This window comes from Hypanus sabinus, chromosome 16 (genome assembly GCF_030144855.1).
Source record: "Hypanus sabinus isolate sHypSab1 chromosome 16, sHypSab1.hap1, whole genome shotgun sequence".
NCBI lineage: Eukaryota > Metazoa > Chordata > Chondrichthyes > Myliobatiformes > Dasyatidae > Hypanus > Hypanus sabinus.
In genome coordinates, this window is record NC_082721.1 from 56,302,109 (window position 1) to 56,318,264 (window position 16,156).

Below are 16,156 nucleotides of genomic sequence, written 5' to 3' on the forward strand. Positions count from 1 at the left end.
TATGTGACCGCTTGTGTGTGTGTTACTGCGTGTATTTGTGCATGGGTGAGCATGCAGAAGCGTCTGCATACATAAGGTGATCTGTTGCCAACATTGAGATGGCCATCTTCTTTGATGCCTCTAAATCATGGCCTTCCCTTGTGTATCTCCAAGTGTGAGGCTTCAGAGGAGAGCATGCCACACGCAGTGAAGTCTCGTGCAGGTCAGTGATGCGATTGTGGGTAGGTGTGCATCACACCAGCTTACAAATAGCTGAAGTAAGCCCCACCCCACAGCTCCAGAAGTCAGCCAGAATCCTGGAATAACTGTCGGGCTGACAATCGCAGTGTAACTTGAGCACTCACCAGTCCGTCAACACTTCACTTCGGATTAACTTCATTACAGATGGGAAATAATTCAATAAATCTCTATTCATTCACAGAGTGTTTACGCTGACTGCAATTGGTCAGTTGGTGATCCTGGGCTGTACCTGGATATCTGGAGGGTTCTTCATCCAAAATGCAACTGTTCCAATGATGTACATCTTCACCATCTTAAACAGTTTCCAGGGGATGTTCATCTACATCATGCACTGTCTGATGCGCAAGAAGGTTTGGTCTTAATTTCTTCATTTAACTCTCACGTTGTTGTATTCAAACTGTGAGGAACCTTCAGTGATTGGCTCCTCTCCTAAGGTGCAGAATTGTCTCAAAAGGAGGTTGTCATTGGAAGATTGCTCCTGATTCGGATCCCTCAGATCCACCTGCTGAACTGGTCTTTCTGGTCTAGGTCCATTCTTCCCCAACAACCCTGCATCCCCCAGTATTTCACATACACCTCTCCTCTTGAGGCTTGAGGTAACCATGGAGTTGTAGACACATAGCTATCATCGGCAGATTTTCTGTAGAATCTGGGTCGAAGGGCTTGACCATAAGGCCATAAGATATAGGTGCAGAATTAGGTCAATTGGCCTATCAAGTCTATTCTGCTATTCAATCATGGCTAATTTATTAACCCTCTCAACCCTATTCTCCTCCCATCTCCCACAATTGTCACCCTGACTAATCAAGTACTTATCAACCTCCACTTTAAATATACCCAATGACACAGCCATCTGGTGGCAATGAGTTTTACATGGACATTACACTCTGGCCAAAGAAATTACTCCTCATCTCTGTTCTAAATAGACATCCCTCTATTCTGAGGCTGAGGCCTTAGATTCTAGACTCGCCACTATAAGAAACATCCTCTCTACTTCACTCTATCTTTCAATATTCAATAGGTTTCGTTGTGATCCTCCCTCATTCTTCTAAACTCCAGTTATTACAGTCCTAGAGCCATCAAACACTCCTTATACATTAACCATTTCATTCGCTGAATCGTTCTAGTGAACCTCCTCTGGACCCTCCCAAATGACAACACATCTTTTCATAGATAAGGGGCCCAAAATTGCTCAAAATATTCCAAGTGTGGTCTGAAGAATGCCTTATAAAGCCTTAACACTACATCCTTGCTTTTATATTCGAGCCCTCTCAAAATAACTGCTAACATTGCATTTGCCTTCCTCACCACCGACTCAATCTGTAAGTTAACCTTAGAGAATTCTGCATGAGGGCTCACAAGTCCCTTTGCACCTCAGAATTTTATATTTTCTCCCCATTTAGAAAATAGTCCACCCCTTTATGTCGCAAGGGGGCATTGGGAGCAGACCCAAATGCAAGACACATTCACTATAGTAGTCTGAATAAGACTATGTTTATTAAGAATACTAGGGAAGCCAAGAAGCGAGAACAACGTCTCAACCTGGGACGTGAACATAGAATAACAAACCAGAAAACCTGGACTAGGAGTTGGGACTTGGACTTGACTGAGAACTCAGGTCTTGGCAGGGACTAAGTACCTGGGTCTTGACTTGGCTCTTGACTTAGAACGCAGGCTTGACTTGACCAGGAACTCGGGCTTAAGCTCAGACTCAGACATGACTAGACTTGGACCCTTCTTGGACACAGGGCTGGCTCAACCTCCTTGGACACAGGACACAGGGCCAACCAAGAGTCCATGATACTCAGTAGGTCCGATAATGGTCCAGACTTACTGCACTGGCTGGGGTCACGTGTTTCTTGTAATGAGCTTCTTGGTGTGGGTTTCTGATGCCAAGCTTCTTGGTGTGGGATTCTGACGGGGACAGTCCAGCAAAGGAATGGCTGGACCCCTGAACTATTTATGTTGCAAGCCGAAACGAGGATCAGCTGCCTCAATCAAGACGCCCAATGGAACAAAGGGAAAAAGGAATAACCGAAGTACAGAATCCACGGACCAGACTGTGAACCAGAATGCGGACTTCACAGACCGCACCGTGACATTTTATTCCTAATGCCAAAGTGCATTCTTCTTCGTATCATTCACGAACAGCCACAAAGCCATCAATTCCATCATCCAAATCACAGACATACAGTGTTACATGAAAAGAACCAGTCCCAATTCCAACCCCTACAAACACCACTAGTCACTAGCATCCAACCAGAATTATTCCCACGCTATGCCTCTTGCCAGTCAGCCAATCCTCTATCCATGCTAGCTTATTTTCCTAAATACCATGTCTTGTGAAGCAGCCTCATAGGCAGTACCTTGTCAAAGGCTTTATGAAAATCCAAGAAAACATCATCCACTGACTCTCCTTTGTCTATCCTGCTTGTTACTACCTCAAAGAACTCTAACAGATATGTCAGCCAAGATTTTCCCTTAATAAAACTTTGCTGACTTTGGCCCATTTTATCATGTGCCTCCAAGTACTCTGAAACCTCATCATTAATGGACTATAACATCCTCCCAACCACTGAAGTCAGGATAACTGGCGTATAATTTCCTTTCTTCTACCACCCTATCTCCTTAAAGAGTGGAGTGACATTTGCAATTTTCCAGTCGTCTAGAACCATTCCAGAAACTAGTGATCCTTGAAAGATCATTAATTATGCCTCCACAATCACTTAAGCTACCTCTTTCAGATCCTTGTGGTGTAGACCATCTCATCCAGATGACTTACTTATGTTCTGACCTTTCAGCTTCCCAACGATCCTGTCATTAATAATGGCAACTACACTCACTTCTGGCCCCTGACACTGTCACATTTCTGGCAAACTTTTAGTGTCTTCCACAGTGAAAACTGAGACAAAATTAGTATTAACTTTATCTGTAATTTCTTGCCCCTTACTACCTCTCTAGTGTCATTTTTAATCTTTTTTCTCCTTTATGGCATTTTTAGTTGCCTTCTGTTGGTTTTTAAAGCTCCACAACCCTCTGACCTTCCATGAAGTTTTGCTATATTATCTGCTCTTTCTTTTCATGCAGTCTTTGATTTCCCTTGTGATCCGCAGTTACTCCAACCATCGCTGCTCTTCCACCATCCCTGCGAGTTACCCTTTCCAGTCATCTTTGACCAGCTCCTTTCTCATTCCATTTACTCCACTGTAATGCTAATGTTCTATCACATCTTGATCTTAAGGGTTCCTTTACTTTAAACTACCTAATTAAATCTGTTTCATTACACAACACCTAATCCAGAATTGCATTTTCCCTAGTTGGCTCTACTACAAGCTGCTCTAAAAAGCCATCTTGGAGGCATTCTAGAAATTCCTTCTCTTGGGATTCAGCACGAACCTAATCTACCTACATATCGAAAAGTTCCACGGCAATTGTAGCATTACTCTTTTTACATTCCCTTTGTATCTCCCATTATAATTTGTATGCTGGCTAATGTTACTGGCTACTGTAACTCCCATTAGGATATTTTTACCATTGTAGCTTCTTAAATCTACCCACAAGGATTCTACATCTTCTTATCCTGTGTCACCTCTTTCTAAGGATTTGATTTCATTATCTACTAATAGATCCACCCCACCCCCTCAGACTACCTGCTTGTCCTTTCAATACAATGTGTATCCTTGGATGTTAAGTTCCCAACTATGATCTTTCAACACACACAAAGTGCTGGAGGAACTCAGCAGGCCAAGCAGCATCAATGGAAAAAGTACAGCTGATGTTTCGGGCTGAGACCCTTCAGCAGGACTGGAGAAAAAAAGATGAGGAGTGGATTTAAAAGCTGGGAGAGGGGAGAGAGAAGCACAAGGTGATAGGTGAAACCGGGAGGGGGAAGGATGAAGTAAAGAGCTGGAAAGTTGATAGGTGAAAGAGATACAGGGCTAGAGAAAGGGAAGTCCAATAGGCGAGAAGGCCATGGAAGAAAGAAAAGTGGGAGGAACACCAGAGGGAGGTGATGGGCAAGTAAGGAGATAAGATGAGAGAGGAAAGAAGGGATGGGGAATGGTAAAGGAGGGGCATTACCAGAAGTTCGAGAAATTGATATTCATGCCATCAGGTTGGAGGCTACCCAGACAGAATATAAGGTGTTGTTCCTCCAACCTGAGTGTAGCCTCATCGTGACAGTAGGGGAGGCCAGGGATTGACATATGGGAATGGGAATGGGAAGTGGAATTAAAATAGGTGCCATTGGGAGATCCCGCTTCTTGCAGTCAGAGCATAGGCTCTGCAAAATGGTCTCCCAATCTATGTCAGGTCTCACTAATATACAAGAGGCCACACCGAGAGCACCAAACGCAATATATGACCCCAACAGACTGACAGGTGCACTGTCAACTCACCTGTAAGGACTATTTGGGACCCTGAATGGTAGTGAGGGAGGAAGTGTACAGACAGCTGTAGCACTTGTCCCTTTTCTTTCTTTTATAGCTTTTTGTTCCTTCCTATCAGACTCCCCCCTTCTCCAGACCTGTATCTCTTTCACCTATCAACTTCCCAGTACTTTACTTCATCCCTCCCCCTCCTGGTTTCACCTATCACCTTGTTTATCTCTCTCCCCTCCTCCACCTTTTCAATCCACTACTCATCTTTTTTTCTCCAGTACTGTCAAACAGTCTCAGCCCAAAATGTCGACTGTACTTTTTTCATAGATGCTGCCAAGCCTGCTGAGTTCCTCCAGCATTTTGTGTCAGTTATTATGATCTTTTTTGACCCACATCATACTAGATCATCTACTTTATTCTGTACACTACTTTCAGATTCAGAATCTGAATTCCCACCTCAGGCCAGTGTAAAACAGTCTCTTGACAAAATGAACGACGTAATAAGCAGGCTTTAAATCGCACATCCTGATGCCTTCCCTATCATTTTGGTGGATTTTAACTGGAAAAAGTCGCTAAATAATTATTACCCACAAATCACTTGAGGTACCAGAGGACCCAACACATTGGACCACTGTTATACCACCATCAAGAACACTTACTGTGCTATCCCACACTCACACTTCAGTTAGTCTGATCACCTGGCTGTACTTCCACTCCTGAGTATAGGCAGAGACTGAAGACTGCAGTATCAGATTCAGATTCAGATTCATTGTCATTTAGAAACCACAAACACAATTCAGTTAAAAAATGAGACAACGTTCCTCCAGAATGATATCACAAAAGCATATGACAAAACAGACTACACCAGAAAATCCACAATACATTTGGCAATCCCCAATCCAGAGTCCGGAGAGGCTGCTGCATATTAATATTGTGCTACCATCTTAGCGCGTTCCCTGGAAAGGAGCTCCAAATCTACCAGACAAACAAGACCAAAAACTAAAGCTACAAGACCTGCACAAAAACACATAATTACAACATATAGTTACAACAATGCAAACAATAGCATAATTGATAAAAAAAAAAACAGACCATGGGCACAGTAAAAATAGTCCAAAGATGATAAAGGACTGTAAGTTCAAAAGAAAGTGCTGAGAACCAAGAAGGCGTGGACAAGGGAGGTGTAGGAGCACTTACAGGATTGCTTTGAGTCAGTGGATTGGACTGTCTTCTGGGATGCATCTTCGACTCTGAACGAGTATGCCACAGCTGTCACTGACTTCATTAACACCTGTGTGGATCAGTGTGTGCGTACAAGAACATACTGTACACGCCCAGATCAAAAGCTATGGATGATCCAGATTCATAGCCTGCTGAGGGCATTCAAGTCTAGCGACCCAGGTCTGTACAAGAAAACAGGTATGACTTGAAAAGGGCCATCTCAAGAGCAAAGGAACAAATTGAATGAGGTTGGAGGCGAAATCAGATGCATGTCAACCTTGACAGGATTTGCAGGCCATTACTTCCTACAAAGTGAAAGCTAACTTCATGAATGGCAGTAATGCTTCATTCCCAGATGAGCTGAATGCCTTTTATGCTCACTTTGAAAGAGAATAAAACTACAGCTATGAGGATCCCTGCAGCACCCAGTAATCCTGTGACCTCTGTTTCAGAGGCTGACATTAGGCTGTCTTTCAAGAAAGTAAACCCTTACAAAGTGACAGGCCCCATTGTAGTATCTGATAGGGCTCTGAAAACCCGTGCCAACCAACAGGCAAGAGCGTTCTAAGACATTTTCAATCTCTCATTACTAATCAGAAGTTCCCACCTGCTTCAAAAGGACAACAATCATGCCCGTGCCCGAGAAGAGTAGAGTGAGCTGCCTCAACAACTATTGTGCAATAGCACTCACATCTATGATGATGAAGTGCTCTGAGAGGTTGGTTATGGCTACAATTAACTCCTGTCTCAGCAAGGACCTGAACCCAGCGCATTATGCCTATCACCACAATAAGTTGATGGCCGGTGCAATCTCATTGGCTCTTCATGCGGCTTTAGATCACCTCGACAATACAAGTACCTATGTTTATTGACTACGACTCAGTGTTTAACACAATCATTCCTACAGTTCTGATCAAAAAGATCCAGAACTTTTCTCCCTCTGTACCTCCCTCTGCGGCTTCCTACCCAACAGACCACAATCTGCGCAGATCAGAACTAACGTCTCCACATCACTGACAATCGACACAGGCACACCTCAAGGATGTGTGCTTAGCTCACTGCTCTACTCTCTCTACACCCATGACTGTGTGGCTAGGCACAGCTCAAATGACATCTATAAATTTGCTGATGATACAACAATTGTTGGCAGAATTTCAGATGGTGACGAGAGGGCATACAGGAGTGAGATATATCAGCTAGTTGAGTGGTGTCACAGCAACAAATTTACTCTAAATGTCAGTAAGACCAAGGAACTGATGGTGGACTTCAGAAAGGGTAAAAATGAGGAAACGCGCACCTGTCCTCATAGAGGGGTAGGTAATGGAAAGAGTGAGCATCTTCAAATTCCTGGATGTCAATATCCCTGAGGATATATCCTGGAACATATTGTTGCAACTACAAAGAAGGCATGACAGTGGTATTGTTTCATTAGATTTGGTATATCACCAAAGACACTGAGGAATTTCTGCAGATGTACCATGAAGAGCATTCTAACTGGTTGTATCAACATCTAGAATGGGGTGAGGGGTGGGGGGAAACTACTGCACAGGACAAAACAAGCTGCAGAGAGATGTTAACTTAGTCAGCTCCACCATGGGTACTAGGCGCCACAGTGTCCAGGACATCAAGGAGCAATGCCTCAAAAAAGTGGCATCCATCATTAAGGACCCCCATCACCCAGGAGATGCCTTGTTTCATTGCTACCTTCAGGAAGGAGGTACAGAACCATATAACCATATAACAATTACAGCACGGAAATAGGCCATCTCAGCCCTTCTAGTCCATGCCCAACGCTTACTCTCACCTAGTCCCACCGACCTGCACTCAGCCCATAACCCTCCATTCCTTTCCTGTCCATATACTTAACCAATTTTACTTTAAATGACAATACTAAACCTGCCTCTACCACTTCTACTCGAAGCTCGTTCCACACAGCTACCATTCTCTAAAGAAATTCCCCCTCATGTTATCCCTAAATATTTGCCCCCAACTCTCAACTCATGTCCTCTTGTTTGAATCTCCCCTACTCTCAATGGAAAAAGCCTTTCCCCCTCATAATTTTAAATACCTCTATCAAGTCCCCCCTCAACCTTCTACGCTCCAAAGAATAAAGACCTAACTTGTTCAACCTTTCTCTGTAACTTAGGTGCTGAAACCCAGGTAACATTCTAGTAAATCTTCTCTGTACTCTCTCTATTTTGTTGATATCTTTCCTATAAGAATCTTGAAGGCATGCATTTAATAAGTCAGGAATGGCTTCTTCCCCTCTGCCATCCAATGGACATTGAACCTGTGAACATTAAATATATATATTTACTGTAATTCATGTTTTTTCTATGATTATGTGTTGCATTGCCCAGCCGCCACAAAGACAACAATTTTCGCAACATATGCCGATGATATTAAACCTGAATCTGATTCTGATTCTGAACCCTAGCCCCTGCAGCAGTTCCTCAGCTACACAATCATCTCCCAAATCATTCTATCCTTACCCTCACTGGCACATGGCACAGGCTGATATTCGGAGATTACTACCCTGGAGGTCCTGCTTTTCAGCTTTCTGCCTAATTCCCTAAGTTCTCTCTTCAGGAGTTCCTGCCTTTTCTTATCTATGTTTTCCTACCATGACTTCCAGCTGCTCTCTTTTTATTACTTATTTATTTGGTGATGCAGCACAGAACAAACACTTCTGAGCTTTCGAGCCACGCCACCGAATAAACCAACCAATTTAACCCTAACCTAATCACAGGACAATTTACAATAACCAATTAACCTACCAACCGGTGCATCTTTGGACTGTGAGAGGAAACCAGAGTACCCGGAGGAAGCCCACATGCACACAGAAAGAATGTACAAATTTTCTTTCAGAGGATGCCAGAATTCAACAGTGAACTCTGATACCCCAAGCTGTAATAGCGTCGTGCTGACCGCTATGCTACCATAGCGGCCACTGCTTCACTTTCCCCCTTTAGAGTGCTGTGGACCCGATCTGAGACTTCTTTGACCTAGTACCTGGGAGTGTTTCTTTCATGTCCACAGAATTTGCTGTCTATTATGGAATCCCCTATCACAACTGCACTCCACTTCCACATCCCCCCCAACTTCCATTCTGAGCCATAGAGCCAGACTCAGTGCCAGAGACCCAGTAGCACTGACTTGTCTCCCCTTAGCCTCTGACACTCCAGGGAGAACAACCCAAGTTTGTATGACCTTACCCTCCTCAAGCTCCTTTGTCACCTCCTCAGAAATCTTGATCAAGTCTATGAGGCCTGTTAAACAATTGAAATATCCCTATAATTACCAAGCTGATAATTTACAAAATCTACTCCCTTTTTGACATTTGGATTCAAAGTCTATGCCGTTCAGTCTGTGTGTATGCAGTACTCGCACCGGGGTCTTGCCTGGGCTTGATAGCCAAATTTTGTTTAAACTGCAAACATTGTTTGTCTTTGACTTTCACAGGTGAGGGACTTCTATCAGAGTAAATTCAAAAAATGCTTCAGTAGGCCGTTTATATGGTCTCCAGTCTCCACCACCTTCTCCAGCTCAAATCAGGTAAAAACTTCTTAACTCCTCGCCGCATCCCTGCAATGCCAGTCCATGTATTACACCAGTATACATTCCCTACAATCCAACAGATTTGTCCAACCCTTTCATGTAATCAAGCCAGTAACAGGATGGAATTAAACACCTGGCTTGGCAGTGAGATAGCAGCCTCTCTAAAAATAAGTCCTTCATCACAATCACACACTGCCCACACAAGGTTAGTCAGGATCACAGCATTGCTTGTTGCTTTATTCCTCAGTCAGACTTCACATGAAACCAGTCACCATGGCTCACAGGCTGTATACAAATATAAACTCAACAGTGAGGACACAGTACAATGAAGAACATAGAACACTATAGCACAATGCAGGCCCTTTAGCCTATGATGTTGGGCTAAGGGTAGTTGAACAAGCTGAAGTGCCTTCTTTTGGCTCAGGAAGTAAATCATGACCAAGGTCAACATCCATCCCACAGTAATCCTCCAATATCAAAATTCAAAGTGAACTTATTATGAAAAGTACATATGTCGCCATATAACAGCAGTTTTAATTTTGGTGTGTAATGAACCAGACTTGATGAAGGTAAAGGAACACTTTAGGGGATCATAATATGATAGAACTCACCTTGCAGTTTTTGAGAGAGAAGATAAAGTCAGATGTATTAGCAATACAGCGGAGTAAAGGAAATTACACAGACATGAGAGCAGAGCTAGCCAAATTTAATTGGAAGGGGACACAAGCAGAAATGATGACAGAACAGCAACAGTTGAAGTTTCTGGATGCAATTCAGTAGGTGCAGTACAGATACGTCCCAAGAAAGCAGAGGTATTCTAAAGGGAGGATGATACAAATGTGGCTCACAAGGGAAGTAAAAAAAAAGGCATAAAAGCAAAAGAGAGGGCACATAAATAGCAAATATTAATGGGAAGTTAGAGGATTGGGAAGCTTTTAAAAACCAACAGAAGGCATCGAAAAAGCCATATAAGAAGAGAAAAGATAAAATATGAAGGTAAGATAGCCAATCATGTAAAACAGGATACAAAAAGTTTTTTTTAGATATGTAAAAAGTTTCGAGAAAAGAGATGGAAGTGTATATCAAACTGCTGGAAAATGACATTGGACAACAGGTAATGAGAGACAAAGAACTGTTGGGTGAATTTAATAAGCACTGTGGAAGACACTAGCAGTAGGCCAGAAATTTGAGAGTATCAGGGAGGGCAGAAATGAGTGAAGTTGTTATTACTAGGCAGATGATGTTTGGGAAGCTGAAAGTTCTAATGGTAAATAAATCACCCAGACTAAATGAATTACAGTCTAGGTTTCTGAAAGTGCTAGCTATAGAGATTGTGAAGACATTGGTGAGGATCCTTCAAGAATCACGAGATTCTAAAATGGTTGCGGGGGACTGGAAAATGTCACTCCACTCTTTAAGAAGGGAAAGAGGCAGAAAGGAAATTATAGGCCACTTAGACTAACTTCAGTGGATGGGAAAATATTGTAAACTATTATTCTGGATGAGGTTTCAGGGTACCTGGAAGCACATAATATAAAGAAGGCCAAATTCAGCATGGTTCCCTTAAAGAGAAACCTTGCCTGACAAATCTGTTGGAATTCTTTGAAGAAATAATAGACAGGAACAACAAAGGATAGTGGATCTTGTTTAGCAAACACGAGGAAATCTGCAGATGCTGGAAATTCAAACAACAACTGTGGTGAGCTACATATACCTGTCTGGACACGCCCCTCTGCTGCCTGCTCCTGTGGCTCCTCCCACAGACCCCTGTATAAAGGCGGTTGGAGGCACTGCTCCTCTCTCAGTCTCCAGGATGCTGTGTGGTGGTCTCTTGCTACTAATCGTGGTCTCTTGCAACTAATAAAAGCCAATCATTTGCCTCCCGTCTCCGAGAGTTATTGATGGTGCATCAACAACACACACAAAATGCTGCCTGGCCTGCTGTGTTCCACCAGCATTTTGTGTGCATCTTGTTTACTTGGATGTTCAAAAAGCCTTTGACATGGTGCCACACGTGAGGCTGCTTAACAAGATAAGCACCCATGGTATTACAGAAAAGGTACCAGCATGCGTAGAAGTTTGGCTGACTGGCAGGAAGCAAAGAATTGAATAAAGGAGACCTCTTCTTGTTACCTGCCAGGGACTAGTGGTGTTCTGCAGGGGCTGATGTTGGGACCACTTCTTTTTACATTATACATAGTTTCAATGATCTGAATGACAACTGCAGAGGCAGAGTATGGGGTATATTTAAAATGAAGGTTGATAGGTTCTTGGTTAGTCAGTGCATCAAATGTTACAGGGAGAAGGCAGGAGAATGTGTTTGAGAGGGAAAATAAATCATACATAATGGAATGGGGAGCAGAATCAACGAGCTGAATGACCTAATTCTGCTCCTGTCTTATGGTCTTATACACTACCTTGAGAATCGTTTTCTTGCAAATATTCACAGGAAAATGGAGAAGTACAATAGAATTTATGAAAAACTATACTTAAACAGGAAAAATACTAGACTGGCAGGAGGCAAAGAGTAGGAATAAAGGGGACCTTTTCTGGATGGCAGCCAGTTTATAATGGTGTTCCACAGGGATCAGTGTTGGGACTACCTCTTTTCATGTTATACATCAATGATTTGGATGGTGGAAGTGATGGCTTGGTGTCCAGGTTTGTGGATGATACAAAGGTAATTGGAGGGGTAGGTAGTGTTGAAAAGAAGGGAGTCTGCAGAAGGACTTAGACATATTGGGAGAATGGGCAAAGAAGTGGCAGATGGAATGTAGTGTAGGGAAGTGTGAAGTCATATGCTTTGGTGAAGGAATAAAGGTATAGACTATTTTATAAGTGAGGAGAAAATTGAAAGTTCAGGTGGAAAGGGATTTAGTCATGCAGGTTGAGTCAGTGGTAAGGAAGACAAATGCAATGTTAGCATTAATTTTGAAAGGACTAGAATATAAAAGAGTGGATGACAAGATAATATTTCTTACGGTGGGGTGTCTAGGACCAGAAGGAATAGCCTCAGAATAGAATGACCTCCATTTAGAACAAAGATGAGGAGGAATTTCTTAAGCCAGAGGGTGGAAAATCTGAAGAATTCATTGCCATAGAGGGCCGTGGAGGCCAAGCCATTGAGTATATTTAAAACAAAGATTGATAGGTTCTTGAATACAATAGAATTTATGAAAAAATACACATAAACAAAGACCGACAAACAATCAATGCCAAAAGAAGACAAATTGTGCAAATGAAAAATAATACTACGAGCATGAGTTGTGGAGAGTCCTTGAGGTTGAATCTGTAGGTGGTAGAATCAGTTCAGAAAAGTGGTGATTGAAGCTATCCGCGCTGGGTCAGGAGCCTGGTACTTCTGTATCTGAAACTGGTGGTGGTCCCTCAGTCTTCTGTACCCTCTGCCCTATGCATTAGTGAGAGGAGGCCATTGCCTGGATTGTGCTTTCATGTGGCAGTGCTTCAGGTAAGTGTGCTCTGTGGTGGGGAGGACTTTGACTGTGATGGACTGGGCTGTGTCCACTACTATCTGTAGGATTTTCCATTCCTGGACATTGATGCTTCCATACCAGGCCATGATAGAACCAGTTGGGATTCTCTCCACTGTGCATCGATATAAGTTTGTCAGGAGCTAATAATTCTCTTTTAATCTGCAAAATCACTGTCACAACTGTATGCTTAGTGACTGCCTCTATTCTAGGTGGGTTACACTGATACAGCAAATCCATGGGATATGTGACTTACCCTGCCATCCAGGGGATGCACCATCATCGAGTGATGAAGCTCCCTCTCAAATTCCCTTAAGTATTTCACTTCTCACCCTTAATCTACGACCTCTGGTTCTAGTCTCACCAAAACCTCAGTGGAAAAAGCTTGCTTGCATTTACACTTTCAATACCCCTCATAATTTTCTATACCTCTAACAAATCTCCCGTCATTCTCCTGTTTTCTAGTCATAAAGTCTTAACCCATTCAGCCTTTCTCTATAATTCAGGTCCTTAAGTCCCAGAAACATCCTTGTAAATTTTCTCTGCACCTTTTTCAATCTTATTCATATCCTTCCTGTAGATAGATGACCAGAATTGCACATGATGCTCCAAATTTGGTCTCACCAACATCTTAAAAAACTTCAACATGGCATCCCAACTACTATACTCAATGCACTGACTTATGAAGGCCAATGTGCCAAAAACTTTCTTTATGACCTTGTAGACATGTGAGGAAATTTTCAAAGAATTATGGATCTGTTTTCCCAGATCCTTTTGTTCTATTACACACCTCAGTGCTCAACTGCTCACTGTGTAAGGGTTAAGCTCCTGAGTATCAATTCAAGGACTGTCCATCACTCCTCCTCCCACTTCTCTTTTTTTTTCATTCCCCATTCTGGCTCCCCTCTTACTTTTTCTCTTTTCCTTACCTGCCTATCACCTCCCCCTGGTGCCTTTCCACCTTCCATGGTCCACTCTCCTCTCCTATCAGATTCCTCCTTTTCCAGCCTTTTGCCTTTTCCCCTTATACCCAGCCAGCTTCTCACTTCATCTCCTCTCCCTACCCACCCATCTACATCCCCCTCACCTGGTCTCATCTATCACCTTCTGACTTACACTCCTTCCCTTCCTGCCTCCTTCTTACTCTAGCTTCTTAACCCATCATTTCCAGATCCGATAAAGGGTCTCAGCCCGAAACATCAACCCTTTATTCATTTCCATGGACGCTGCCTGACCTGCTGAGTTCCTCCAGCATTTTGTGTGTGTTACCCCAACACCTTGGTAGGGTCAACAATAATAAACCAACAATTTGAAGTAGCTGCTGAAGACAGCTTTTACTGCATCCAACTTTAGTGTAATCCAACTTTGTGACCATTAGTTTGGAAAATGTGAATGATTCTCTATCTCTAATGAAGTGCTTGTTTCCTTTTCCTCAGGTGAGGAGAAGTGTCCAAGAGACAGAATCAACTTCAGGAGCCATACAGTGAGCAGTGAAGGATATATGTGAGGAAAACCAATCGCCAACTGCTCCCTCACCCTCACTGTGCTCTGATTTCCTGGCTCTAGGTTTCCTGCCTCTGGGTTTCCTGACTCGTGACTGTTCAAGTCGAACAGGGTTGTTTTGTGCTGCTGCTACATTGCACCTTTAAATTTCAGACACGGGCAAGTCCCAGGAAGAACTGAAATCTGTCCCCTCAAAGTGAATTCACTCCAAGTGCACCAGCTAGCAGATACCACTCCCATCATGCCAAGTTATTCACCTGTTATTTGTGAGAGTTTGCTGTGTACAGGATCTTGCCACATATTCAGCATTGTAGTATTGACCAGACTTCAGACATATGTCACCAGATACAGTTCCTAATGCTCAGGCCCACAAAAGAAATTGCAGTGTGCATCATTTTGCTCTGTACATGATTAGGTAGAACTGGAGAATCGTTCCGAGCTCAGAGGGGAAACTCAAGTGCAGGAGTTTGGTGTTGCTGCTGCCTTACAGTTTTACATCTGCTGTGGCTGGAGGAGTTCATATGTCTGGGATTGTGAGACTAACCAGGAGATCCAATTCCTCAAGATTCCACAAATGTACTCCCTGCTTTAGAGAGTTTTGAGAAATTTCACTGAGTTCAGGAGTCTGGTTGGTGCTGTCACTTCTCATAAATACCCAGCTGGTTCAACAGTATCCAATGGAGAAGGAATCTTGCATCCATCACCCATCTAGTGGATATATGGTCCATGGTATCTGGAGAAGGGAGCACACTACTGCTTCCTCAGGGTAACCACAGGCCAACTATAGTGTACACCCCCAGAATTAATAAACTCATTCATCACACTCATTGCTTAAGCTGTCGATTTGTGTCCATGCAGCCTTGAATGGTCATGAAGATATCAAAATACAAATGGAAATGGACCATTCAGCCCTTCCCTGCTATCCTTTGGATCACTGCTGATCTGAGTGCCATTTCCCTGCTCTATTCTCTGTCCTTGATTCCCATAATATCCAGAAATCTATTGATCTGAACTTACACTCCACAGCTCGCAGGGTTGAGTCCCAAAGGTCCACCACCATCTTCTCTATCTCTCAGTCTTTACTAGCCTACCTGCTCTCCCATAGAGATACCTTCCCTACCACCGCCTTGTCCAACTCTTTATGGATTTGGTAAGTTTCAATGATATCTTCCCATTCTTTCAAACTAAGAAACAAAGTCCAGCTTCCCTGGAACCATTCTGCTTTACATTCAGTGTACTGCCTCTACAGCAGCTAAATCCTTTACTAAGGCAGGGCACCAGGTCTGTAGCTGATGGACATGGTACAGTCTTCATCAAGCCCTGAAGTACAGGGAACCTACAATCCCTGAAACCTCCTTGACAATGGATATCTTCATTTTGTAGCTTAATCTCTTCTATTCCACTGTAACGAAGATGCCTGTCCAGAGGCCATTTAACTACAGATGACACCAGAGATGGAGGCCAATCCTCCCTTCATCTGGTGCTGGTCCATAAATGACATCAACAGGAGATCCAATCATATTTTCCAGTGGGTTGGCCTGAAATAAATCAGCACTGGTCAAACTTGTATGATTGATATCCTTCCGTTTAGAGTAAATCCATGTTTAATAACAAGTGCTCAAATGAGGTGTAATTATGAATTCACTTCTAATTCTTTGTAAGCAGATTAAAGGTGTACGCTTAATATGAGTCCATGAGTGACACAAAGAGAACAGACACAATAAAAGAAGTAGGATCTGACACTTGGCAATAGAGAAACAGATA

At 43.0% G+C, this 16,156-nt stretch overlaps 1 protein-coding gene across 2 annotated transcripts in view; it reads left to right on the forward strand.

Annotated features, from left to right (window-relative positions):
- Positions 1–15,215, forward strand: part of LOC132406318 (adhesion G protein-coupled receptor E2-like) — a 68,203-nt gene extending 52,988 nt beyond the window's left edge. For both annotated transcript variants that reach the window (XM_059991820.1, XM_059991822.1), the window contains exons 14-16: positions 422–590; positions 9,303–9,395; positions 14,326–15,215. In XM_059991820.1, the coding sequence (XP_059847803.1) occupies positions 422–590; positions 9,303–9,395; positions 14,326–14,376 (313 nt within the window). In that variant the 3' untranslated portion in view covers positions 14,377–15,215. The remainder of the gene's footprint in view (positions 1–421; positions 591–9,302; positions 9,396–14,325) is intronic.
- Positions 15,216–16,156: the final 941 nt, after the last annotated feature.